The sequence below is a fragment of the Pagrus pagrus genome (assembly GCF_965226575.1).
Source record: "Pagrus pagrus genome assembly, chromosome: 13".
NCBI classification, from domain to species: domain Eukaryota; kingdom Metazoa; phylum Chordata; class Actinopteri; order Spariformes; family Sparidae; genus Pagrus; species Pagrus pagrus.
The window spans coordinates 27,785,884-27,813,632 of NC_140197.1; the positions used below are offsets into that span (position 1 = coordinate 27,785,884).

The 27,749-nt window shown below is 44.2% G+C and overlaps 1 protein-coding gene across 7 annotated transcripts in view; it reads right to left on the bottom strand.

The window, feature by feature from the left end:
- The window catches only part of arhgap44a (Rho GTPase activating protein 44a), an 82,219-nt gene that overhangs the window by 20,888 nt on the left and 33,582 nt on the right, over positions 1 to 27,749 (bottom strand). For 2 of the 7 annotated variants that reach the window (XM_084371704.1, XM_084371703.1), the window contains exons 1-2: positions 14,596 to 15,115; positions 447 to 486 (exon numbers count right to left, since the gene is read on the bottom strand). In XM_084371704.1, coding sequence (XP_084227830.1) covers positions 447 to 486; positions 14,596 to 14,648 — 93 coding nt within the window. In that variant the 5' untranslated portion in view covers positions 14,649 to 15,115. Of the gene's footprint in view, positions 1 to 446; positions 487 to 14,595; positions 15,116 to 27,749 lie in introns of those variants that run through there. The other 5 variants (XM_084371702.1, XM_084371700.1, XM_084371701.1 and 2 more) reach the window with 4 other exon arrangements.

The following is a 27,749-nucleotide window of genomic DNA, read 5'->3' on the forward strand; positions in this document are numbered from 1 at the left end:
TAACAGCATTGTTTTGGGTTGTGTTAATCCAAAATATCAGATAATATTAATAACCATTCATCTCGAGTGGGGAGGAAATCAGAAGGGAAAAATAGATTTAACTTTGACTTTCTCTTTGTTTAAATGAAACAACCTGAAGATTTAGAGTCACTATTTCACTAAAGACTTATTGTGCGTGACCTGTGAAGATACTTTGCTTTAAGGCGTCACGAGACAAAAAACCGCTGGAGACGCAGATCACGAGCGTCATAATCACATTATTTACACCTGCTAATGTAACTCAGCGTGAATAATGAGCGGACCGACTGCTAAGAGACCATCGGCTAATCAAAGACTAACAAGTCTGATTCACAGGTGTTGTGATTTCCCTCCCTGCCCACACACACACACACACACACACACACACACACACACACACACACACACACACACACACACACTCTCACCTGTAGAAGGTCTTCACTTAACACCTCTGTTTTTTCCGCCCTGTAAAGATAAAAGTGTAAAAACAGTCGTGAATCCAGGAGAGAGAACATGAACATGATGTTATAACTGTACGTGACACACGTCTGTTTGCGTCAGTGAACGCAGCTTCGTGCTCTGTACACAGTCGGTGTTAAGGTCTTTATTCGTCCTTCATGTGAAAATAAGACTATCTAAGTATTGAGAACGGCGTCATAAACACATGAATTGTTAGATTATAAGATATTTATTCATTCAAGCACTAATAAGTAACTTGTTAACAGTTTATAAACGGTTATGAAACACATTTACTGTTCCTCCCTGTATATAATCCATGATGACATGTTAGCTGAAGTGATTTATGGCTCTCTACGCGTCTCATACGTATTTCACATCAGTGCGTCTTTGCCAAAATGTTCCCCTGTTGTGAAACAAAGTCCCAGCTGTGTTACACTTCATGCAGAATCCCTCGCTGACTTTCTGCACATCATCATCATCAATGTGGCAGTGCACCACACATCCATGCTCCTGTCCCTTTGGAGCATATGTGGGTGCTCATGTGAGCTCATCTGTGTGTGTGTGTGTGTGTGTGTGTGTGTGTGTCCCTCTGTGACTTAGACACAAGATCAACATATTCATTATCAGGCTGACTGAATGAATTCATGCTGCAAACTCGCTGGAGTGTCCTAACACCAGCGTGAGTGCAACAAGCAGGACGGTGGCCACCGAAGGCCACTGATTCAAATATGGCAGTTCCCACCGAGGAGCATCGCGTCCCACCGTGAATCCAGCAGACTGGGGACTTAGCCAAAGACTGAAGGAAAGGGCAGAGCTGCACCGCCGCTGAAGCAGATAAAACTACTCATCCGGAGTACTGAATGAGCCATAAGCTCGGGAAAAAAAGCAAACCACTGGATTTCATAAATACACGGTGTCAGCTCGGTTCAGAAAGCTTATATATTAAGACTTGGGTTCTTTTACAGCGAGAAGATTTCCCCACAGAGCTCAGTATGCTTTTATAATCCTTCAAGAAAAGATAGATTCCCTCCTCGGAGCACCTGCAGTATATTACATGTCTAATTCGGGCAGTTTCGCACACAATGCACGTATCTACAGCAACAATCCAGGACCTATCAGGACCATCTAATCAGACTGGAGGATAACATGTACTTCCTGCTCAGGCTTGACAAGGGAGGGACTTCTTGGGCAGGCAGTCTGACCTCCAGAACTGAGTCAAAACCTAGACCCGCAGACCCCCCGGCAACCACCCACTGGTGCACATACTCTGTCGGCACTTCCCCTTCCTGTCTGCACAACCTCTTCCTGCTATTGTGCCCCAACCGTGCCAGTGCCGATGGCGAATAATGGCTTTTTTTTTGTATCGTTCGTTTAGAAACGAAATCTGAAATTATCTCACTGTTGACAGAGAGAATGGAAAAGACCTTGATTTGATCTCTATTGTTCATCAGCCGGACAGAAATACATCGCAATTAAAAAGCCTCGGCGCAGAAAAACGGGCTGAAATGTTTAACGTTGACGTGATGTGTGTGCATGATCCATACGTTGCCTCCAATAACAGAAAGCTGAACTCTAATGATGTCAGTTATTAGCATCCCCTGCTCTCGGTGCCAGGATGTGAGCACGGAGTCATGGGAACTGGGTCAAACCAGGCATGTACCAATGGATGTAATCACACTCAGCCTCTTGGAAGAAGAAAAAAAAAACTGCTCTGCTCGCTGATGGAGGAAGAAAAAAATACAGGAAATGTGTGTGTGCATGCCAGCCTGAGAGGGAGAGAGAGAAACTGATAGCTGAGCGAGAGATTTCTGGCATGATCTGTGAGGATAAGTGTGATCGCAGATTGCTGATTACATGACAAAAGGGGGATAAAAATAACCCGAGCGGCGCGCTAAAGTTTGGCTCCGTTCTGCTGCGACACTCTGAAAAATCTCCGAAAACCTCCATGTTCTATAAAAGACCCTGCGCACCACACTGTCACATGTACTCCATGCTGAGCGCCTGGAGGTCCGCAGTGTGCAGCTGCGAGCTCGTCGCCGTCTATGTGGCCTCAGATAGCTGGTCGAGGCGTCCCTCGGGGAGGATCCGGCAGCTGAGGGACCCTAATAGGGGGCACAGATGGGACAGGAGCTCCAGCGGTGACGGGGATGTGGAGGAGCTACTCTGTTAGCGATATTTGGCAGAGATACGTGGATCCACCTGCTTAGATATGACAGCTGCATATGCTAGAAAGTTTTATTGCGATCGCTCTTTCTGTTTATTTGAGTGTGGGAGTGTTTTTCCTGAAGGTTGAGTCGACTGAGGGAGTGCAAATCCAAAGGGAGTCGGTTAAAAAAACACCATTAGTTAATTGCATTTGCCGTTTGAAAGAAAGGGAAAATGAAAATTCAAACATCTGTTGTTCTCTCCCGACCACAACTGGTGTGGCCTTTCTGACCCAGACTTCAAACGGATCGGAGCCGGTCTTCAAAGACAGCGGACCGTCTTGTTCTTTCAGCTTGTTTGTTTTCAGTCAGTGGTATTTCCTCTTAGGGAAGCGGTATCGTACATAATCAGGCCTGTGAAGACACGGAGACAAAGTAGCATAGCGTGGGCTGGGACACGGGAGGGTACCGGAGCTGCTTGAACCTGATGCGAAGCCACCTCGCAGGAGATTTGGGAGGTGAGGAGAGAAAATTCGTCTAAGCAAATAGTGTGCAGAACGAGTCCTGGGAGGGAAGCAAACACGTGGGAGAGTTGGCAGCCATGTGGGCGGCGTGCTCATGGAGGGGGAGAGAGACTTTGCCAGGTTTATGCCAACCATCTGCCACTTCGCAGGCATTCCTTTACCTGGAGGTGCTGATGACTCAATACAAACATGCACACACACACTCTCTCTCCATCACACACACACACACACACACGCACACACACGTGAAAACACACATCTATAAATATACTGATTAATTAACTAAAGCAAAGTGCTGAAATGTATCAGAAGACTTTAGTCCAACACAAACAAAATAAATTCAAAAAGCTGACACATTCTGGCTGTTTTCTCTGGTACATCAGTGGAAGAACTACAAATCAGTGCAGTGCAAACATGGACGACTGCTCGAACTAAAGATGAACCTGAATAAGTTGAGACAATATTGACGGTAAGAGATCAGCTGCCACACTTTGAATAACTCCCTCTCAACCCAGTGTTGAAGTTAAGAGCGAGTCAAGACCAAGACAAGAGTGCATCGAGTGCATTTGAAGGTTTAGGACCAAATCAAGTTTGAGGCCAAGGCAGGGCAAGACCGAGTCAAGACCGAGGCCAGAGTGTATCAAGACCGAGACAAGACCAAGACTTATATATCATTATCAGAAATCTTTACTCCCCAATATCGGTATCAGCGTCGGCCCCAAGAACAGCACGTCGGTCTGGCTCTAGTTTTTAGTGCAAGCGTCAGGTTTTCTGTGCGACTCTCGTCCTCCCGTAGAAACCATCATTAAGCACAGTATTTAGTAAACAATTAGACAACAGCAACAACTCAATACTGTGACACTGTGATAACCTCCAGAGTCCACTTTGAGGCCGAGACCGAATTAAAGCGGTCTTGAGACCGAGACTGATCTCGAGTGAATACTTTCCCAACCTCTGGTGGCAACGATTACAAAGCACTGATAAGAAGGAGGGTTGCTTTTTGTATTTACAGCTGGTCGTAGAAAAATATCATTTTTAATGTGCATATTTTCCCAGAGACCTCAGACATTCCAAGTCAGTCCAATGTCTCAACATGGGAAGTAACATGTGTGCACCAAATATCCAGCTGACCATTTCAGCCTCGCACTCCACACAAATATGTCTTATATAATAAATATTTCTCTCTCCAGATATGTTAATGTTGGAGGGCCTTCATGCTCAGCCCCCCCCCCAGTGCTGCGCATGGTTTATGAGAGCATGAATAATGCGGATGTAATCAAAATGTGAAAAAACAACATCCCCGGCCTTGAACATATTGCCTTGGTTGCGAGCCAACTGTTGGCTATAACACTGTGAGTCCACAGGTCCACCTGAGATTGAACAAAGAAGATAGCGTCACGCTCTGGGTTTTAGCATGGCTAACAACAACGCTAACTCTGAGGCCCTGACAGAGCTGAGCTGGGTGCTGCGAGGGGAGGGTAGTGGAGCAGAATGGCGGCCCTGGGCCTCAGCAGGGCACCGCACGGCCTGGAGCGCTGGCATGAGATCCACACTCAGACACACACAAACACACAGCAGTGTAAATCCTAGAGATGCTCCGTGAATATTTCTCCATTTATTGCTTTTTTTCTCCCCCCCCCAGAGCCGTCCCCGTGCAAACGCACCGAGAGGCCTCGCTCCTCCCAAAAGACGAGGCGGAGGGGCTGACGGGATGCAAGGTTACTAAAACAGAAAAACCCACTTACTGTAGTTGTCCGGCAAACTAGGTCACAGTTCTGTTAAGTATGCAAGAATAACTGTGAGAGTGAGTGTACACACACGTGCACACTGACGTGCACACGCGCATACACAAAACACACACACATGTCCAGAGAGAGAGAGAGAGAGAGAGACAGAGAGAGAGAGAGAGCCTGCAGCATTCAGCAACGTTTCACTGGAAACACAAGCAGTGAGTTATCTCTAATAACTTTATTCATGGTGAATAATCTGCACAAGAAGCACTCTGTGACTTCACTGCTTTAACGCCGCCAGAGCAGCAAACACCTAAAATGAAGCCAAACGTCCAGCAGAGAGCAATCGAACAGACACCAGAACGAGGCGACGGATCGGCACCGACCGTGCAACCGAGAAAAACGATTTCTCAAGCCGTCGTTCTGTGTCGCTTCCAACAAGAAGAATTCGCTGCCATTTTTGGACAAAACGAACATGTGGGTTGGCAAAAAACGAACGAGTTTGATGAAACAGCTAATACCAAATGAGCGTTTCTAGGCAACAGCGAATGAGGAGGATCTTACACCTACTGTATAGAAAAACTGAAGATGGAGAATCATCTTTTTTTTTTATAATCAAGGGGCTAAAAATCTACATGTTAAAAATGAGGACGAGGTAAACAAAGCAGGAAATTGTTATTAGTGGATTAGTGCTTCCTGTTTTGAGACTATTGGCACTCCTGAATGGGAGGAAGTGGGCACGCTGATAGGGAGCCGCCCGCCTCCTCCTGAGGAGAACTTCATTATTTCTAACAACAATGACGCTCCACTGTAGCTACTCTCACTTCATTGTTGCTCAGAATAATGCAGCGGCTGGATGAACGTACAGTGGAGGACCTTGGGCTGGACGTGAAGAGAATTTCTATTTCTGAATATGTTTTCACAGCAATAACTTCATGTAACGCTTAACAGGTCTGCAAGTTTCATGGCGAGTGAGTGGTTATTACTAAGTGAGATATCTTACATTTCTTAATTACAACATTTATTACCCCAAGATTTATTGAAAATGGCCCCTTCTAATAATAAGTTAAATAACTTAATTTCCAGGTACCTTCCAACTGGTTTCCTGAACATGAATTAAAGATATTACCAGCTATTTATTTACTGCTTATTGGAAAATAGCAGAATATTATTATCAAATAATAGAGGGGTCATTATCAATAAATTACAAGGTTATTATTGTGGTAATTTGGGGTCATTTCAAAGGAATTTTAAATACTTCTTAACATAACATTTGTGTTACCATTATTTCTGTTTATGAGGGACAAAGATATGACTGCATCTTCTGAGTATTACCTCGATAAACCACAGTTTGTCTAATAAACATAAATTTAATCTGATGATGAATGAAAACTTACTGAAACAGAGGTGATCATGTTCCTATAACAGCTGCACTTACAAAGTCATTTGTGGGTTATTTGTGTCTTTGTGTCGTACATGAGATCATCCCGTCTTGCTCCTGAACGCCTCGCAGGCTGAACTGCATCTGATTCATTTGCTGCGTTTCGTTCGGACCCCCGAGGTCACTTCCTGCTGAAGATGAGATCATGAGCAACGCACCGGGGCGACCCCGACACCCGTGATCGAACTCCTCTTTAATATGCAGCAGGTCAACGGAGACACAAACTAAATCAGAGTGCAGATGAGAGCGAGCAGTCGTGTCTTACACGTTTGTATCGGACCCGACAGCGCCGGGCTCTTTAAGTTCGTCTTTTGAGGGAATCGGCTGCATAGAAACAACGCTTCTGTCTGATATTACATCACCTCTCTTTTGATGGCCAAAACGGCCCTTTGACAAAGGCTCTCTCTCACTAACTCTACCCTGTAGTATGCCGTCTGTGGAAGGCACTGATGGGGTTATGGGCGGGTTATCAACATGGACCTTTGATACCAACACTGAATGGCTCTATACAATCACAGCTTTCGCCTTGAAAAGAAGATCCACGATCTCCAACACAAGTAATGACTCATTTCTGATGAAAAACACTCGCAATGAAGGAACCTTGGATGTGAATGTACTTTCCAGTCAAGATTTAACAATGTGCATCAGCTGCCCCGTGAAGGCCAGACCTCCACCTTTCTGCATCTGAACAACCAGTTAATTGAAGCAGCGAGGTGAAGGAGGAGGAGGAGGAGGAGGAGGAGGAGGAGATGCTGCGTTGGGATGCAACAGGGTCGCCTCCTACGTCTCATGTTACCTGTCAGCGACCATATGTTCTTTCAGTATCACATTCGGGCCGAGAGGCGCTCACGTGAAACAGGCAGGGGCAGTTGTGTTTTATGCTGACGGCAATTTGTCTACAAGACTCATACGATCAGGATTAACGCAGAATCTTTTCTCTTCTGTCCCTTTATGAGCATCGTTAGATAGATTTTGGATGACGTTATATCCTGATATGATAAGTGTTGCCTTCTCCTGGTTTTAAAGGCTGCGTTACAGTAAAGTGATGCACGTTTCTGAACGTATCAGACTGTTCTGCTTGTCCTAGTGACCCACTTGTCATTGTATCCACACTATTGATGATTATTTATCAAAAAAATCTAATTTCAAAATATTGAGATCCCACGTTCTTGCTCAAGGGGCAAATACATTTAAAATTTAAAAGCCAATCTAAAAACAGCCGTCCTCATCAGAAAAAGCAAGCAAATAAGTTATCTGTGAAAGCAGCTTATTACAGCCCATATTGTTGTTTCTTGTTAGACGTGACCTCAGCAGCAAAGGAGGAAGTCAGGCGAAGTAGTATAAATAGTGAAAGCAGGACTTCCACCCAGGAGACCGCTGTGAGCTGTGAGTTATTTCAACTCACTAACACTGTAAAGTTATGTGACATACATAACGTTACTGCAGCCACGTCCACTTCTAATACTTGTCTTGACCCACTTCCTCTTCATGGCCATGTTACTGAGGATTATCTATCAAAAACATACCTGGTAGAGGCACCGATAGTCGTCCCTACAATATTCTCACAATCGACATTGAGATATTGGATTTTGTAGCCTGGTCCTGGCATTTATATAGGTACATTTTAACTGAAGTTACATAAGTAATGCAGTTATTTTAACCCACACCACAACGCAGTTCTTTGCATAAACCAAAGCGGCCATGTTTTTTTGGGCACAGTGATGTATGTCGTTTTGGAAGTGACAGGCTGCACATAGTCATACAGGTACGAGGTTGTGTTGCCTAAAAACTGACCTATATATATCAACTATTTTGGTGTTTTTGTGCTGTATAGTAAGAATCGACTGATACGGTCTTTTCAGGGCCGATACCAGATCGTGATTATCAACAATCATCTGCAGTAAACATAAAAATCTTAGTGTCAAAACTTAAAATAACCAGAGATGGAATAAGTAATGTAGAGAAATAATAATCGTAATAATCGTAGTGTCGTTGACACTGATAATCCACCAGATTATCCTCCGACTATAAAGCGATTCACAATATAGATTAACATGCAAACTTCTTACACAAACAGGCAAAGACACATCTCTTATTGTTGCCATGTGTCCTTCCTCCTCTCTATACGTCCCACTCCTATAAATTATTTCTATAAACGCTACAAATCTACGAGGCAGCAACACATTCACAGACTGCGTCACACTGTCAGATGGAAGAGAGTAAAAGTGAGACGATGCGGGGAGAGAGGAGCATCTACAACTCATCTGCCAGCCCACAAATGGCTGCCATTTTCTGATAATTGCATCGTGGAGTGGTGAGTTAAAGCCCAGCCTAAAGGCACGGGGCAGGGAAGAACGCCATTACCACTCATGAACATCACCCAGGTGAGTGGTGCAGAGCGTGAGGGCGGGCGGAGGCGAGTGGCAATTTGTCAGGAGGGTGTAGCCCGAGACAGACGGACAGCGATGTCCTTATCAAGGAAAAAACGGGGGGGAAAAAAGCCAGTTTTTCATTTTTTCATGTGTGAAATCAGTGTGACAGTCTCACAGACTCCTATCATGGACTCTTTACCCGGCTGTCCTAGACCTAGATAGGACAGTGAGCTGGGAATAGAGAAATAGGTCAAGAGAAACGGAGGGTGGGAGCGCTGGCTGGAATAAAGTAATCTTTTCCTGGCTTGTTTCATGTGTATGAGGGCATTAAATAAATTACAATGAAGACAAACACTTAAAAATGAATTGTTAGATCATGGTAGAGGGTTTGCAAAGGCACTCACCCTTAAATTTAAAGCCAAGCTACCAAAGATAACCGTTTAATTCAACAAAACGGAAGGAAATCCAGGGATAATTTCTCACTTTTGCAGAGCTGTGACACCCCTTTGTCTCTCCCACTGCACCATAACACATTTCTTTAAGCTATAGAGTATGCATGGCTGCACATCCTCCATCCAGTATGAGGTCTTGCTCCACAGAGGTTGATTGGTCAAGCCGCAGATCACATGATGTGGATCTCACCCAGCGGCAGCAGCAGCAGCAGCAGCAGCAGCCTCAGAGAGCCAGAGGAGTGCTGACACAGCACACCTGATCACCAACCCCCCACTGAAAAAGACCTTCAATCTCCATCACATGTAAGACACACAGGAAAAAAAAAAGACTCGTGCACTGTTTTCGCTGCCTTTAGGAGCGAAACAGTGTGAGGTGTCACGTGCAGGAGGCAGGATGACGGGCGTGGATTCACCTCTAGTAGGAATCCATCCAACTGATCCTGGTATTTTAAAAGCAGGAAGCAGCGACGTCCTTTAAATTCTTAAAGGTAATAACGAGGTGTTTGCTTCTATTTGTGAACTTTTCATTCATTTTATGGAAAATGAAGATATATCTGCAGCATTACAACAAGATGAGACATGATTTATATTTGAGTTATGTACGAACACGGAGGAAAAGTAACCTTTTACCTATATTTTCATATTTATTCAGTTATCTTTTATCTATTTACTTTTCCATTTTCTGCTGTAAACTGAATCTGATATCACTGAATCTATTTTTATTTCAGTCAGATTTTGTCAGTTTATTTCATTTTTAAAAACTGTATGCAATTATTTATCTTTTTATCATTTTAGTCATGTTGCCGTCTTGTTCGTCGTCTTTTTTCTGTCCTGGAATGTTGAAAAATCAATAAATAATAAGTGTTTCAAAATAAAAGTCTTGAAAAAAAGATGAAATTTAGCCTTGATTAAAAATAAAAAGAGAAAAAGTCGAAATTATGAGAAAGAAATTGACCTTTTATCTCATAATAATGAACTTTATCTCTGTTCAGCTTAGTTTTCATCCTTTTTGCAGAAATGTGCTTCTGTATGATAACACATGCCAGAAAGAGACGACCGGATTAAAAGTCTGCAGTCGTAACAGCTCGCTAATTACATCTTAATGAAGACACACTCCTGCTAACACACACTCAGATTCTTGTTATCAAAGTCGGACAGATGCTAACATGACTCGCTTCTTGTGGGTTTGTTGAGCTGGTTTTGAAGAGGCCGAGGTCCGGTCAGCGGTATTAACGGCTCCAGTGAGACTGCCGAGGTTCGCCGAGGTCAAACCGACACGGTAACCCCCCCGATCCACTATGACGACTGTGAAGCTTGAGTCAGCAGAGTTGAGCATCTGAAGAGTCAGTGAGCACGAGATGGAGCAAAACTATGATCTGTGAAGTTAGGACTGGGTGACGTGGCCTTAATACAGTGTCACAGTATTTGTAGGTTATATCGCAATACACAATATATTCTGAAATCTCAATATCACAATATTTTTTATCAAATACCTCAATATGGATATTTTGAATATTGTAGGGGTGACTATTACTTTTACAGAATATTAATACAAGACTTCTGATAAATAATCACCAGTAATGTGGATGTAATGACCACGTGGGTCCACGTAGAACAGTCCGGTTCAACAACGCTTGCGCCGTATCACGATATAAAGGTACATCCAAAATCTAGGGGATCTCAATACACCCCTTGACCCTAGTGTTGTGCGTACACATCCAGGGTGTCCCGATTCTTGTTGGGACAGACGGGTCGGGTGAAGATTCAGGGCTACACGACGGTCCAAACTGACTTTTTTTCAGACGCACACTCGCTACTAGCTTGCCGATGTCTTGGTAGCCTGAAATTTAACTGAAGTCCAGCAGGTGACTTGACTGATAGCGTATAAATTTGTGAACACATTTCGAGCGTCCATGCTTCTCTATCTCTATCAGATAAGTGGCAAATGGCATTGTGATGAGACCAGGACTGCTACAGCGACGCAGGAGGAATCATTGGCATATTGTCGGCGTAAACTGAGGGTTTTGAAGGGTTGTCCCATTTCATTGGGGGAAGATTTAAACCACTAACGCTTGTATCCTTGTTCTGAGGGGCAAAGGGGCTCTCAAACACCAGGGGTAAGGGAAAAAACTGGAAATGGGATTAAGCCATACTCTCATATTTAAATAACGATGCAATAATAACATATCTCCCAGCCCTAAGTGAACTCATTAATCAACAGGCTTTTGTCCTTTCTTGCTGATTTATTCCTGTCTTTGCAGGGTAACATTTGTACTGCCACAAGGAGCATGAGAAGCGTCTCCATTTCAGTCAACATGCACGGTTACTCTCTGCAGGGTGCGTTCAACAGCCATTAAAATCGTGATGCCGTTCTCCCCCACGCGCAGGAGAAAGGAGCTGCCTTGAACTGCAGCATGATGGGAAAAGGGTCGCTGCGTGTGAATGTTTACATTAAGATGCCTCATTAATCTGCACTTACATACATTCGTCTGACCCCGCCCGCTGATCCTGCACTAACACACCGAAACACATGTGTGTGTACGAGGACATACGGATCCAAACAGGCATGTAAAGCATCTAAACAACACTCACACGTCTCTGCTCTGTGGGTTGTTCTGTCAGGGGACATCATCGCCCTTCACGGTCAGGATGCAAACATAAGAAAACTAGCCCGATGCAGAATGTGGAGCCTCGGCACAACACCTCTTTAACTCTATTAATAGAGAAAGTGATTTTTAAATATATGCAAAACAGGTGGCAATAAACAAGAACAAGCATGCTGACCTTTAGGGAGCACACACTCCTCCAGATTGTTACTTTCTTGGCAACATAAAAACACTTTTGATGGGCAGTTTCGTCCAGAGAACCGTACGGTACCAGGACTGTGCTCCGGCCATCAACATTTAAACACACAGTATGTGATTGTTGCTGTTAGGAGTCTCTCAATCAACACAACGAAAGGAAAAAAGACGCAGTTTGTTGACGTCTTGGAGTAGCGTGGGATCATCTACTGAAATGGTCATGGTCACAAACTTCCTGCCTCACTCTCCCAGGTGTCATCTGATGTTTTCCCAGAAGTTAAAGCATCAGACGACCAAATGAAACGCATAGTTAGCTTGAATAAAATCGGATAAAATCAGACACTGCCAAACATCAAGAAAGTCCAATAACGCAAGACACGACCTCACCTTCCCACAATGTGATTCCTCAAACTTTACGATGCAGCTCCATGTTTCTTTAGGCTCGGTTTCCAATTCTATGTTGCGACAACACAGTGCTCAGGCACCAAAACCCTTGACCTTGCCTTGACTTCCCATCAAAAATATCCAGTTTTAGTGGCTAATGTTGAAACGCAGTCTTGAACTCTGGTCATTGGCCTTCTCACCTAGCCGTACACCACTGCTAGCTCTACATATGAAAAGTCAGGTCATTAACATGTAATGTGAATGTGTTTACTCTCGTGTCTTGACTCTTAATCTTTCGCTTTTTCTCGTCTTAGCTTCATCCATTGACTTCCACTTTGGTCTCTTCGCCTCTGCACTGAGAATACTGACCGTGTTTCTTCTTACAGCTAGCTAAAGACCCGTGCTTGGTTCTGTCTTATGTAGCCTGTTAACCCGAGTTATACAGTGCAAGAACAGGCGTTTGGGAGGTGAAGTGGGAAAGCGAGAGGCACCATTCACTCTAATACAATTGAAATGAATTCTAAGTTGTTATTTGAAGCTAACAGTTCCCTAATGTTGGTGTAAACTACACCAAAGGAGAGGAACGGGACTTCAAATACATGCAAAACAAGATGGCAACAAACAGGAACAGCATGCCGACCTTTAGGGAGCACGAACTCATCCAGATTGTTGTTTTCTCTGCAGCATGAGAACACTTCTGATGGGCAGTTTCCTCCACAGCACCGTATGGTACCGTGATTGAAACTCGGTGCAGATGGTACATCTTTGGCTACTCCTTTTTCTTCTCATCTCTTCTTGTATGACACAGCCAAAGTTTGATTCTGCTCAAGGTCACCAGAGGGTCACACCTGTTACTTCTCGGCCTGATCCGAAGCTCAAAAGAGTCACGAAGCTCTCCTTAGCATGAGAAAACGTGCCGAGGATAGCTGTGAGTCCATTGTTTGAGAGTTTGCGGTGAACTGCGGGTTTGCGGGAGGCTGTATTCTGGTGCTCGTTACGGCTCGGCGGTACCGGCGGAACACCTCGGCGGGCCGAGTGTGAGAAGAATATCGCTCACAAACAGCAGCGGCGTGCACTGGAGGTGGGGAGTGCAATCACATCAGGCTGTCTCTCACGCTGTCTTACCTTCTCTGCTCATATGAAGGCCCACACACATTTCCAGAATCACACCCACACACACACACACACACACACACACTAATGACTCACACACTGAAAGGATTGGAGAAAGCAGCCTGAACCGACGGGGTAACTGATAGCACCAACACAGCCCGCAAGGTGTGTCGTAATGATGACCCACACACCTCCTGGCCCTAATCCCCCACCTTCCTCCCTCCTCCCTCCTCATCCTCCCTCCTCCCTCCTCCCTCCCTGTGTACTGACTGAGCAGAGAACACCTCCTGCTTGACAAGCTGCTCTGCCTCCCTGTGAGGTGAGCCAGCAGGGTGGCGGAGGGGAGGGAAGAGAGGGATAAACCCAGGGGACCTGTGAAAGGTCACAAAGCATCTATTCCTGAAGGTGGGGCGGGACTCAGGGACGCCCAGGTGCAGGACAGGTAGAGGACTGTGACAGGAGGGTCCTCGGATCTGCTTTTTTAGTGGCATAATAGGATTATTCAGACAGAAAGTGTCAGATTAAAATAATCCAGATGTGGATTACGACCTTCAGGAATGCACGGACTTGATGACCCCCCCTCCCTCCAGCCCAGGAGGTGCTTCCCTCCTCACAGCTGATGTTACTGCGTAATGAAAACATTGCGCCTTTTCCCTTTTCTGCCCCCCCCACCCCTCCATCCTCTCACGTCGCAGCCCCGCACCGCATCCGTCTGCATCACGCACGCCTCCTGACAGCTTCTGTCACAGGAGCTGGATGTAATCACACCTTAACTTCACCATTACACGTTTTTTTTTTTCATGCACCCGCTCTTAAAGGAGGTTGGGGGGGGTTCGTCTCTGTGTGATCGTCTATATTTAATGTGTTTCCGTGGGCAGGTCGCACTGGGGCAATGCGCCTACACACTCTGCCTCTGCGGTAGCCTCAGTGGACATTACGCATAGGAGCACCAAAAGGCGTTTTTTTAAAACACGGGCTGCTCTTTTGTTCCTACACAAGCACTGACCATCTACATGCACAATAACGCACACACAATCATTTCTGCACGGGTTATGATTCACAGCCTATCAGGGGGGTTTCTCCTCCTTTCACTTTGGCCCGGTGAGAATAGCGCACGGGGAGAGAGAAAAAAAAAAAGGGGTTTGCCTTCTTACCTTCCCACCGTCTGGTTGGCGAGCTGTCGCATCCGATTGAACTGCTTCTTCATCTTGTATGTTCTGCGTTAACACCTACAGGGGGAAATATTCCGCATTATTTCTCTCAGTATATAACGGTCCGTGCTCCACAGAGGCGCAGCGCAAAATCCAATCTGCCATGTCTTCCTTCCCTCATCGCGAGCCGCCGACGCAGAAAACGTTTCCCCGCGGTTACATATTTTCATCTGGTTTATTCTAACAGCTACATTAACCCCACTGCCTGCCTGCTGCCTGCTGCCTGCCTGCCTGCCTGCTGCCTGCGCAGGGATGCTGGACCAGCTCACCGCGGGCACTTCACAGGCAGCCGGGAGAGCGACAGCAGCGACAAGTAAGCGGCTGCGCAGCAGTGCAGTGTGGGAAATGTAGGAAAACGAGGCTGACGCTCGATAAATAATCCAATCTCGCCGGTTTTCCCAGAGGACTGTGAAGCGTGATCAAAGAGGAATGCATCCTAATGAGTGATTTAATCTAATTCATTAGTCCAGATTAGAGCAGTTGATTACATGGAGAGGTGGAATTATGGGTAATGACCATCCTGCAACAGCGCTGCAGAGAAGTGTGCAGGAAGCTGGAGGGACGCTTTGTTATGAACACATGAAAAATACATGCACACGTGCTGTCTGAGCGCATGAAGTGGTGCACACTGACAGAGGAATATTAAAGTAAAAGTATATGATGTTAATAATTGTGTTTCATCTGTCTTTAGTCTTGTTGTCAGAGATAATGTGGAATAATGAGCTTTTCTATCATGTACCAGCGGGACAATGATCAGAACACACACTGATGATAAGAAGTCCAGCAAACCTCCACTGCTGTGGATCAGCCTGGTGAACAGCGCCACCTAGTGTCAGCCATGTGACGATGCAGCTACAAAGAGTGGTACCCACTCAAATATACTGTGACTTATTTAAATAATAAAAATAATGTGACTGATGGTTATAATGAGAATAATTAATAGTTTTTTTGAGATATATTTTCTTCGCTGACTTGATTTTAATTAAATATCAGTTTTCCATCCACTGTATTTCATTAATAAAAGTAAAGGGTCAGAGAGTTTTTCTCTCGTGTGGAGTCAGTGTGTAAATTAAATGACTTGATGTTTGATTTATCACAAGAAACAATAACCAGTTAGAAATGCACTGATTTTATGTGAAGTACCTGAATAATAAATACCTTAAGCTCCACTTAAAGGGGCAGTATGTAGTTTTAGGGAAGACATTTTAATCAGAAGAAAGAAAATCTTCAATGACTGAACAAACAAACCGACCTCACTGTTTTACTTTGTTTACATGTGGCGGACCCTGCCACCTTTCTAGCTTCAAACCCTTATTTTCCTCTGAGAGCAGCTTGTTTATTCACTTATTGAAAGAATAAATATTTCTGAGTTTGAATTTCTGCAGAACTACATACTGCCTCTTTAACTTTATCTGTAGTAGCCTAATTAAAACAAAACAAACGTTTATGTAGAAGTTTTCCACCGTTTAATTTAATCAAAGTTGTTTCATTTATACACAACGACTCAACATGATGGAAAAACGTAGTAATCATTGAATTTATGTAATACAATCAGATGAACTGTTGCTGCACGCTATTAAAATAGAAATTATGAAGTATAAAAGCGTCTTTATTGTTTTTCCCTTTCAAAAACTTAAAGGAACAGTTCACCCAAAAATAAAATTGATGGAAAGTGAAGTTTCGTAGTTGACTTAACATTTCTGGAGAACTCATCCTTTAACTTCTGGCCTTGCTGTGATGTGTTTATGGCCTCTGTGCTGCCTTTAGGTGAACTGTCCAGAAGGGAGCAGTCTTGTCTCGTAAAACCTCTTCAACTCACAGTGTGAAGAAGCAGCTGCAGCATCATGACTGGGCTGCTCACTCAAAGCCATCAGTTACCATGTAACATGTTCAAACGCTCATGACATGCCACATGAGACGCTGTCACTGGGCCTGTCTTGGTGCATGTTCATAACAGTGTGTCCAACACCTGTGAAATAAAAAATCATGTGCGTTAGTCTCATGGTGAAGAAGTGGACGTTTTCAAAGCAGCTCAAGAGAATCATCCATCTTAGGTCTCTAATGTGAAAAGTAAAAATGGACACAAGACTCAGGAGGAGCCCTGACGACACAATATGCTTCTGAGCAGTCCCAGCCCCGAGTCAGGACCGATCCCCCTCCGGCTCGGCTCCACTGGGCCTTAATAGGCCAACAGGTGGGCTGCACACCACTGCCATGAGGCTCCGAGGCCTCAGGGAGTAAATGATACAGAGAAATGGCTGTTCCCTGCCCTCATTAATCTCCCAAGTTGGGAAATTGAGAGGGGCAGAGGATCCTTCAGCCTTGATCTCAACCTTTTGACCTTGTCAGATCATTTGTTTTCATTAGTCACCACTCAGACGAACTGGTCGGTCCCAGTCCAGACGCCCCCGTCCCAGCCCCCCTGAAGCAGGGGACCATTTCTGAAAAGCATCTCCAGAGGGGTCTTCTCGACTCTAAACCCCAACCCCCCCCCCAAAAAAAACACACAGCTCCAGACTGTCTCTGGACACTTCTAAATCAGCACGGAGGATCGTTCACATCCGCTGGCCTGTTTCACAAAACCCTCCACAATGACCAGAATGCCCTTGTGTAGAGAAACAGCAACAGGCTTCAGGGGGACTCTGAGATGGATTTCAACCTCTGAATATCATTAAAGACTTCCCAGGTTTTAAACTCGCACAAGAAAAAGATTTGAACAACGATTCTTCATCCGGCCTCCTGCTGTTCCCGTCACTGAGCGGGATGACTGAATGTTCTTCCTCCCTCTCTAACGCTGCTCTGCCGGGCAGCTGGGGACTAATTGGCTCCCCGGTTCACCTAATGAAGGCTCCTCTCAGGTCATACCCTCTCCACCCGATGACCCACTGCCGCTGCTGATATGTGGGCTGTCCCGGTCAGACAGATGCCCCGTGGACCGTGCACTCAGGCGTGCTATTAGACCAACACTTACAAGACCTGTGCACGCAGTCATTAGATGGGTTAGGTCCTGCACTGGAAACAAAAATGTCGGTGTGTCAAGTGTTAGCTTTGCTCAAAACAAACAAAGGTAGGACCTAATGGCACGTTAGGAGCTCAGGTTAAAAGCTGCCCCGGTCAACAGAGTTAGAGGGAGATTTGGAGGGACCGCTGCGTACGTCACGCTTGTGTTTTATCTTCAGACGTGCAGCATCGTATTACCTAGATCAATCGGTCTGAAGTGCGAAGGGTGGGCAGCTACAAGCCTTTGGTCTGTCATTAAAGAAAAGTGTGACATGTTCATCACAGGAGGTGTGCGAGGCATTCTGGATGTAGCACTCAGTCTCCTTTTAATCTAGAGGTGTTCACTTTTATTTCAAATGCACAGTATGTAATGTCTGCTGCGAAATGTCAAAGATGTAGTTATATGACCTATTAAAGTAGCGTGGAATCATGAGGAGGATGATCGCAGGAAGTTAAAGCAATATGAGTCCAACAACTTGCTGAAAGCAGAGAGGTTTGCTTCTCTTTGTAAACTTCTTGCCTCTTAAAGACTAGGTGGTGGCTCCAGGCGTTAACATCAGTCTTCCAGGTGAGCCTGAGTGCTGAGGCCAGACTCTGTGCTGTGTCTTTAAAGGGTTATCTGGGGACATAATGAGCCCCATCCAGCGCCAGGCTCTAATGGAAACTCTGTGACATCTGAGGGGGGGAAGATATTACAGGTCTCAACTACAGGGGCTGTTTTAACATGCATCAAATGACAGAAAATGATGGTTATCACAAACACCTTTCAGACACTAAATGCAGGTCTGCCGCAGCACTAAACACCCGTGGCAAGTTGGACACTCAGCATCTAGAAATAAACCGACCAGAGATGTAATTACAACATGAAAAACGCTTCTTTCTCTGGACAAACCAGACGACGGCTCCAACGCAGAACAAACTCTTTGGTTCTATTTATAAGGTGTGGACGCAAAAATTGAGAAGATGGTGATGATGTCAGCTATCAAGGTGTAATCTTCCACAGCACACCTTTCATCGCCTCCAACTTCCAGGAAACATACTGTGTAATGGATGATAATAATAAACGAGAGCTCAGTACGTAGAAAGAGGAGCAAGTTAAAGGGTAACTCCACCAATTTTACACATTAAAGTGTGTATACAGGTCTTGAGGAGTACTCCTGCATGTGTGGAAAAAAAACGTATAAAGGATTTTGTGGCTTCGGACGAAGCTGCATGTAATCTGATAAAGTCCCTCCAGTGATGTCACTCAGTGGCTAAATTACATTGTGGGTAAACAAATTCTGTCTGTAACCATAACTGTAAAAAAGAAAGTGTAAAAAAAGAACAATTAAACTACAAAACTACTCACTTATTAAAGAAAAGTCAACCAGATGAACTCATTCAACAAAAGATGCACAGAGCCGAGGCTGAGCATCTTTGCAGACGATGTTATCATATGTATCATAAACACAATGTCAATATTTCATTTTTTAATATCAGTTATCGTGACACCCCTAGTGGTCATACTCTGATTAAAGGTGCACTATGTAGTTTTTGGGAATCAAATTTTAACAAATTAAATAAATAAACTAAATTTGTTTTCATGACGGAATAAACTGAAGAAACAAACTGACCTTAAAGGACAACACAGTTTCATACTGTTTTATTTTGTTTAGATTTGGCGGACCCTGCCACCTCAGAGATTGTAAATATTACATTTCTGAGTTTGAAAACCGCATAGTGCCCCTTTAAGACATAACTGTTGATAGCTTGATATGGTAAAATGCGTCCCTGATGTTGTTTTCTCTCTATTGCTTCTTCAGTGATGCCAAACCCTCACCCATTTATAACACATTAGACACAGTGAAAACTTGTTTCTGAGAAGCTGTAAAACATTTCAACGAATCTGACTGCTCTGATGGTTGTATCATAAATCTAATCCAGCACACACAGATCTATATAGAGATTAACCCTGACCTTTTAACTTCCAGTTCTCAGTAAACTCCTCCTGATGTGAGTGTCAGTTAAAACTACTCAATATTACACAAAAGGCCTTCATTATTTTTAATCAGCCTTCATCATATAAACAGACAGTAGCTCAGCAGAGTGACAGGTATTAGCCTGTGGCAAACCCATTGAAGCGTTAAATCTTACGATAATACTGTGTTCCTGGCATGCTCCTCTCAACCACCTCTTCTTGAATACCAACTCAATAAGCGTTTGCAGGGGTGTGGCGAGCTCCAGCTGCAGTGCATTGTGGATGTGTTTGTGTTCAGAGAAGGAGCGAGTACATACATGCGAGCAGCACACACATAATCAAACAGCAGGTTTTGCTAGAAAGACAACATTAGTAGAGAGCATGTGAGATAAAAATGGGCTTTCCTGTTTGGGGACCAACGTGGGGAACTTTTTTTAATAGTTTTGTAAACATTCTGTTGAGTTTTGTGTATTTCAACGGTATAATTTGTAGAAAACGACCAGTTTTCAAAGGTAGCTCCGAAAACACAGGGGGCAGCATGTCACCAGTGACCAACAACTGCTGCTCTATGTGAGCTATCCTTGGATGTAGCTAGCTAGCATTGGCTAATTAGCTCGGATCACAGGGGAGGTACCACTGGCAAACAGGGCCCATCTCAACTGGACTTGGCCACCTGACATGAGAAGGAACACAGCTGGCTAACAAACTGGGACCTCGAAGTCCGACTGAGGTCAGTTTGACAGCAGAGGATACAGTACAGAGGCGATTTACAGCAGCTCTGATCAGGACTATCTAAGCACTCGTGTGGGGTCGTAATATTCAGGAAAACATTTTTCTGACCGGGAATATTCACGTGAACGTCCCCTCAAGTTGGAAAAACAACTCGGAAAGAATTATAATGAAAGACGCCAGACGAAAGTAAACACTGGGTTGATGGTAACAAACTTTTGTATAGTCACATGTAATCTGTAATATGGTGTTTTAGGTTGTAACCTTTCGTTGCTGTCCAACTCGGGAAGTGGGACCATCCGAGGACCAGGTGAATGCAGCATATGACTTCGGGCATCAGATAGTATACAGTTTTATGTTTCATTGACATTTTCTTGACATTTTTGTGAGTTCATTTTGTTCATTTATTATGCTAACAGCTGGCATGAGCTACAAGACTATCACCTCCTGTCGGTACAAAGTTGTATTATGAGACAGGAAGGGCCGGGGCTAGCTGGTTAGCGTGCTAACTTGAGCAGACATCCCTGCAACACATCACATAGACGTTTTTGACATAGTGTCGAAACTGTTGTCTCTTCACGTTTCGTTTATAAGGTTAGGTAATTTGTATTCATTTTTTTTTTATCCATTAATTAAAACATCTGAGTAGTTCTTCCTCCTCTGGATGTTTGTATTTTAAGATGACGCCACTCAACAGGCGAAGTTACACCATGATAACAAATGCATAGCAAAAATGAAATGTTAACAGCTCAGTTTTCACACTTCAGACAATTAAAAAACCTGGCAGTCTTTGTGAATCTTTAACACTTTCTAGCTGTTAACTCCACATCCTCGTTCTGTTACAGGTGTAGATGGAACATTTACACACTCGCAGCACGTCTGATATGAGACCAGCACTTGTGGAAACCAGGGCCTTGAGGTAGCCTTGGCATTTCATGGATCTAAAAGACAGATTGAGCTCAGATGGCTCAGGATTTATGATGTGAGGCGAGCAACCTGAGGGACAAGCCAACTCCTCCCTGGTGCTGGCTGCTGCACTGATGGAGAGATTTACAGGCAGGATATTGCAGCTGATTGCTCACAGAACCATGGGAAAAGTTAAACGGACATGGAGCACGCAAATAGCGTATCGCTGCAGCGGGCTTGAAAGCCGAATGGGAGCGCTGGAACTTACGGCACTTGTTCTGACCTAAAGCTTCAGAGACTCGGGTCAGGAAGGCTCCGCCAGACTGAAAGTGAAGGGTCCATAAATCAAACGTTCAGAGAGCTCCGAGTCCCAGAGTTAAGACCTGTGTTGTGTATATTTGGCAAAAAGTGCTCGAAATCTTGATCGTGACCTCAGGAAAGTATGTATACCGAGGGTGGGTTCTGTGGTTTATGGTATTTGCCCACCCTCGCTGCTTCAGCATGCACTGTAAATCTGGAAGAGGTTGAATTTTCAACACAACCCTTATGAAATATGCATTGAACAGGTTTTTAGTGTGTGTTTATCCAATGCTAATGAGACTGGGTAGCTGTGCAGGGAGAGTTCACGATCGTCAATACTCTGTTTGTGTTGGCTTCATGCAGCTTCTTTATGCTTTGCAACGTGGGATCAGTGTATTATGGTTGCAGTTTGTGTTTTTTTTTAAGTACAGTTTACATGTTTGTCTCAAAAGGTTGAACTTAATGTAATAATCATCCTCCTCTTTCCTGTTGTCATCGGTGTTCAGGAATGTAGGACGCATCAACGGCGCAGCGTCGATGACTGACTGACCTTAGACTTCCCTCAACCCTGAGCTGAACTCCATTAAGAGCAGCCTGCAGTCTGTAATTTTACCAACAGCCTCTTATCATGTTTGTCTTGTCTCTTCCTCAGGGGGTTGACTGCCTGCCCAGCTTCACTTCATTTCAGCCTGCTTTCCACAGAGAGCGCCGTCAAACGGATGTGACAGCTGATTGAAAAAACAACTGAAGAAAACTGAAGAATGACTTTGTACATTTTTTAATGGGTGCAGTTCAGAGGCAAGCAGCATGTGTTCGGAGCTTATTCTGATTTATTCAAGTGCTTTGCCTGGAAATGTCAAGAGTTAGTTACTTATTATTACTAAACTTTAACTTCTGGGTTTTTACAGCTCTGAGGCTCCGAGTATCATTTACTGTTCACAGGGAATCACAAAGAATATCAACTATATTCCAGCTCTAGTTAGTTAGTAATGCTGTTTTTTGTGTTGTGCTCATCCCTCATGGACTTGTTAGACCCTAAAAAATACTTCCTGTAGTGTTTTTTGTTCATATGTCAGACATGGATATAACTCAGTTCTTCTTAATAAAAGATTTTTGTGAGATCAAAATGAGGTCCAAGTTGGAAGACGGGTGTGGTCCGAGCAAGGGCGCCTAAAGACTACATTTGTTTTTAAAAGCACAGCATGTAATTTCTGCCTCCACAGCTTCTCTTAATCAAAACAAAACAAGAGACAGATGCAGCGTTGGTTCATGGGAGTTGTTGTCTTAATTGTTTAATGTCCACAACAGCTGATGAAATCTGTCTTATGAAGAAATGCTTAGACTTCACAGGTGTGTAGCTGAGGTCAAAATAAATGCTGAGTTTGAACACGGGTGTGGTCCTAACGTAGTTTTATGTGTTAAAGGCCAGCTTTTGGTCACTCAAGCAATAAAATGTACCTCCCTGTAGAAAGATTATGTATTGTTTTGATTTTCAACCCCGGGTCTTTAAATACTGATGCTTTGGGTTGGTGTCCGACCTGAGCTGCCAACCCAGAGCATCAGTTTTTGACAGTCTGGAGTTGAGACTCTCTCAACTGTCTTGATGCTTTATCATCACACTGTACCTGTTATGTAATACTTACTTTTGAAAGGTTTTATTCGTTTGCTGTTTCAAACTTTGGGGTCTCCCTGCATCAGCTGGAGGCCCTCGGGACAGTGGCCTCCACCCTGTTATAGGTAAACTGGAGATGATGGGGGTGTTCCCTCTGCCCCCATCTGACTGACCTTGTCATATTGTGCCTGTGGTGACGGAGGAGGCCTGGGGCTCTGGGACCACACAGCCTTGTCATCTCAGCCCAGATCAAAGAGGACCCTGCTCTGGTCTGACAGGAGTCAAGGCTCCTCGATGAAGCGAGCGTGGAGCTGCAGAGCAGAGCTTGATCGACATTATGGGTGGCAAGAAGGTGGTGAGGAAGCTTTTGGAGGCAGCAGCCTTCTTTTCTCAGGGAAACTCTCAAGATATGTGAGTAGCGAAGTGAGACTCATAAGCACTTGTAATCCGGAGAGAGATGAGTGAAATGAAAGAGAAGTGAGAGAAGAAGCACGTCAGGAATGTTGAAACAAAAGCACGGTGAAGGAGAAGCGGTGGAAATGTGGAGCGTAACGTGTCTTTAGAGGACCTCCACCCAGACGGAGCTTCGCTTAGAAGTTGTTCTTGGCCACAGCGCTGCTTTCTTGTGACCTCAGAGTACTGCTGACACGTACGCTCCGTCCACTGAACAATAAACACAGTCTGAGAGTAAAGACCAAATAATTAAGACGCAAACCTGAAGTAAACGTTATATGAACTCTGCTCACAGCTCTCTTTGTTTCATGCTTTCGAATCGAAGGAGATTACCACAGAGCTCCGTTATTATTAAAGTGGTTTTATGTCACTTGGACGAGATGTTCAAATATAAAATAATTGCACATATGTGCCATTCAGTGATGACTCAAACATATAACTTCTTGACTGGCTCATTATTTTCATGTGCGTGTCTAATTAACCTGCTGTCTGCTGGTTTAAGAAAACTCTCCTCTGTTCCTGCTTAATACAAAAGAGTCTTTCCTTGTTTTTCCGTCTTTATTCTATAAATGGCTTCCTCTAGTTGGACTCACAACTCGGGCATCTGATCTGCCGTGCTTTCAAAAGGCCACATCGTAAATTCCTGGACCTTGATATTTTCCCTCATTTCCCACAGGGCCGTAATGATGCAGGGCTCTTTGTTGAAAGCACCTGTTCTCAGCTCGAATAATGGGCTGCGTTTTCATCCAGGATATACTCCCCGAGGGACGCCCAGCCTCCAGGCCTTCCACTCGGGGGTATCTAGTTGCCACCGTTGCCGGTGAATGTTCACCACAACCTTTTGAACACCAGTTAACATGTGTTGTTTGACTGCGAGGATCTTTTTTTATGGAAATGGTCGAATGGCAAAGCTGTGTCAAAGCTGTCTTTTGAAGCTATTGTCTGTATTTATGATAATAAAGCAGCAAGAAATACACAAACTGTGTGTGAATGATTGTCATTCTGTCTTATTCCAGACTATACTCCAGTAAATCAAGATATCAGACATCTCATATTCAAACTGTAGGGGGACAAAACATGTAGGTAATATTTGAGGACGACGTGAGCAAAATACAATAAAATAAATCTAGACTGGCACAGGGCAGAGTGCATACCTCCGCCAAGGCCCAACCCAGAAAGCACAATTGTTAGATACGGATACCAGATACCAGAATGACGACACTGTTTGCCAGATCTGAGCCACAAGTAGGTCATATCATGGCCACGTCAGCCAAGAGCAAACCTAATAAACTAGAACTACTCCTCGTATCGCTGTAGTCCTGCACTCGACTCAGGAACACGGTCCGTCGTGTGCAACAGCTCGATCCAGGAGGTTGTGGTGGAGACAGGTCTCTGTACAGATTTGTTCGTTGGCCATCCCATGTGTCCATTTCTTTTTCCTGTGAGCGGACATTAGCCAGAAGCAGCCTTAAAACCGAGCTGGATTAGCGTGACTCCCTTCCAGGATCTCCTCCCTGGGGCGGTCCGGCTGGTCAGGCTGGATGTTTTTGAAAGATGCCATGGACAGTGATCGTCTCAAAGTCCAGTGCTCTAAATCCAAAACCTGTGACTGAAGTATCTTCCTATGACATGAAGTGATTGTTACCACATGAGATGGTTCATCACCACAACTTTTGCTGCAAACTTTTCTCTTAAGTGGAAGAGGGTAAACAAACTGAAAATAGACCTGTTAATGAGGTGGTAACGTTGCTTCATACCTCGATACTTGTGAACCATCTGGATGTTGTGTTATCTCACATGATTACACAAATACACAACCTCTTTGGAAACTTGAAGTCAGCTTCAGTTCTCTCAGTGCTTCTTCTGTGTGAGTGCTTGTTGACGTCTGTCTGTTAGAGCGAACAGTCGATTGAGAGTCAGTGCTAAAATAAAAGTTATGGTCTGTATACAGAGCGATACACGAAACCTCCTTGTAGGGTAAAACAACGGCCAAAGAAATGTTAGCATGAGGTCATTTTCTTGAACCGTTACATTGACATGTGTTTGAAAAGCTTTCATTTGTCTGAGTGGATGAATGCTTGTAAAGTGAGCTGATGTGTCACATCTGGATCATCAGGAAACAGATCCTGGTGCTATAATTTCACAAAAAACTATGGAGGTCAGTGCATCTTTACCTGTGATAAAACAGCTAACAGCATTATGGGATTTCTTTGGCTTGGGCAGGACTAGGCAGGACTTGGAAGATCTAAAGCCTGCTTGAGCCCTCCAAACCGCCACAGGCTGCTTCCACTGGGTCCAGGAGGACAGCAGTGAGCGCGGGATAAGACCTTTTCTACGGGATCAGGTGAAGGAAATCCACTCAGGCTCTACCTTAACAGAAGATCAGATGGTCTCTAGCACGGCTCCTGGGAATTTATAGACATTTTAAATGGCCTTAGCCTGAGTTAAAAAGCTTGAAGGAGGAACTTAAGGAGCAACAGCAGTGTGTTGATCTGTGTCTTGGCTCACCTAATAACCCCGTCATTAGACTGAGGGCTTTGCGTGTGGAAGAAGGCGGTCGGCCCGATTGTTGTTCTGTTTGTTCTTTCTGGGTTAGAAGGGCGGATGAGATCATCCATCAGTCCACTTTACCCCCTAATAGGCTCAGATCTCTGGCATCTGCAGGCTTCTCCAACAACGACTCCATGTTTTGTTTTGTGTATTTGATCCTGTGTGCACATTAAGATTGTAATTACACACACGGCGACACGTATCCGCCTGATTCCCACGTTATTCACACGTTTGCAGGTATGCTGAAAAGTTCATTTTGAAAACATGTTGACAGGAGAAGGTGATAAGCACGCGCATGTTGTTAGCAGCTCTAATAAAGCTACTTTTGCGCAGGCAGGTGTGCGAGGCACCAAATGTTCCTGTGAGGTGGAGAACGCTTTATTAGAAATGGGACACTGACAACCCAAATAAACACAAGGTTGGATCGAGTTGCATTCGCCGACATGATCTGAGACACGTCTGAAAAAATCAGCGAGTGTCCTGAAGCGTCTGGGTTTCATGTGTAAAGGCTGTTTATGTCATCTGTTTAGGCTGCGGAGGAGCGGCGTGTTGACACGGTTCAGTTGGTGTAATCGTGTTGAGGATGTGTAGAAGTCAAGCACTTCCTTTAGTGTGTCCGGTTTACTTCTGCCGAGTCCTTTGAGATAACACAGAGGGCACGTGTGTGTGTGTGTGTGTGTGTGTGTGTTTGTGTGTGTGTGTGTATGAGGTATTGTCTCCACGCATCATGAAGCATAACAGATGGAACGAATCAGGACACGCAGTTTTTTACGGAAGTCTGGAAAAAGTGTGTCGTATGTGTTTGTGTGTGTGTGTGTGTGTGTGTGTGTGTGTGTGCGTGTGTGTGTGTGTGTGTGTGTTGGCCTCCCTCAGGTGTCTTTAAGTCTCATCCTTCCATGACTCTGCTCCACTTTGAAGTCTGTCAATCCCAAAAATAACACCTGTTTATTACAGCGAGAACACGAATCATAAAGAGTAAATCTAAAATAAATAATGACTTCAACTTCGATTTATCAATAATTAGTAACAACAGTTAAAATATCTCATTCTTGGAACAGTCTGTATATATTAATTATGTTATATGACTTGATACGTTTTATTAATATTGGATTAATTTGCTGTTTTCATCAAAAAAAGCTCTGATTAGCCCGCCGTAACCCCTTTTGACAGTATTATAAAGTCATACTTCAGTAAAAGGAAAGCTATCGTGTTAAAATATTATTGTGGTCAGAGTCAAACTGACTCATATCAAAAAATACTTGAGCAAAAGCCTTTGAGTATCTTAAAATAAATTTGCTTAACATAAACGACTGGCATCCATCACAACACAACGACAGACTTAAGTATAAAAAACACAAGTTAAAGTAAATCGTACACTTTTTGAATCAATCTCCTCAAATGACTTCAGTAAAAAATGAACCGCGATCACATCGACCAACAGTAGTTTCCGGATTTCTTAAAAAAATGGACTTAAATATTGCTGCAGTAATCAAATCTGACAATTTCACTTCCTCTTATAGATGATTACAGAGCGGAGGGTCAGCAAATATTTAAAAACCTTTATTACTCATTCTGTTCTGACGCTAACTG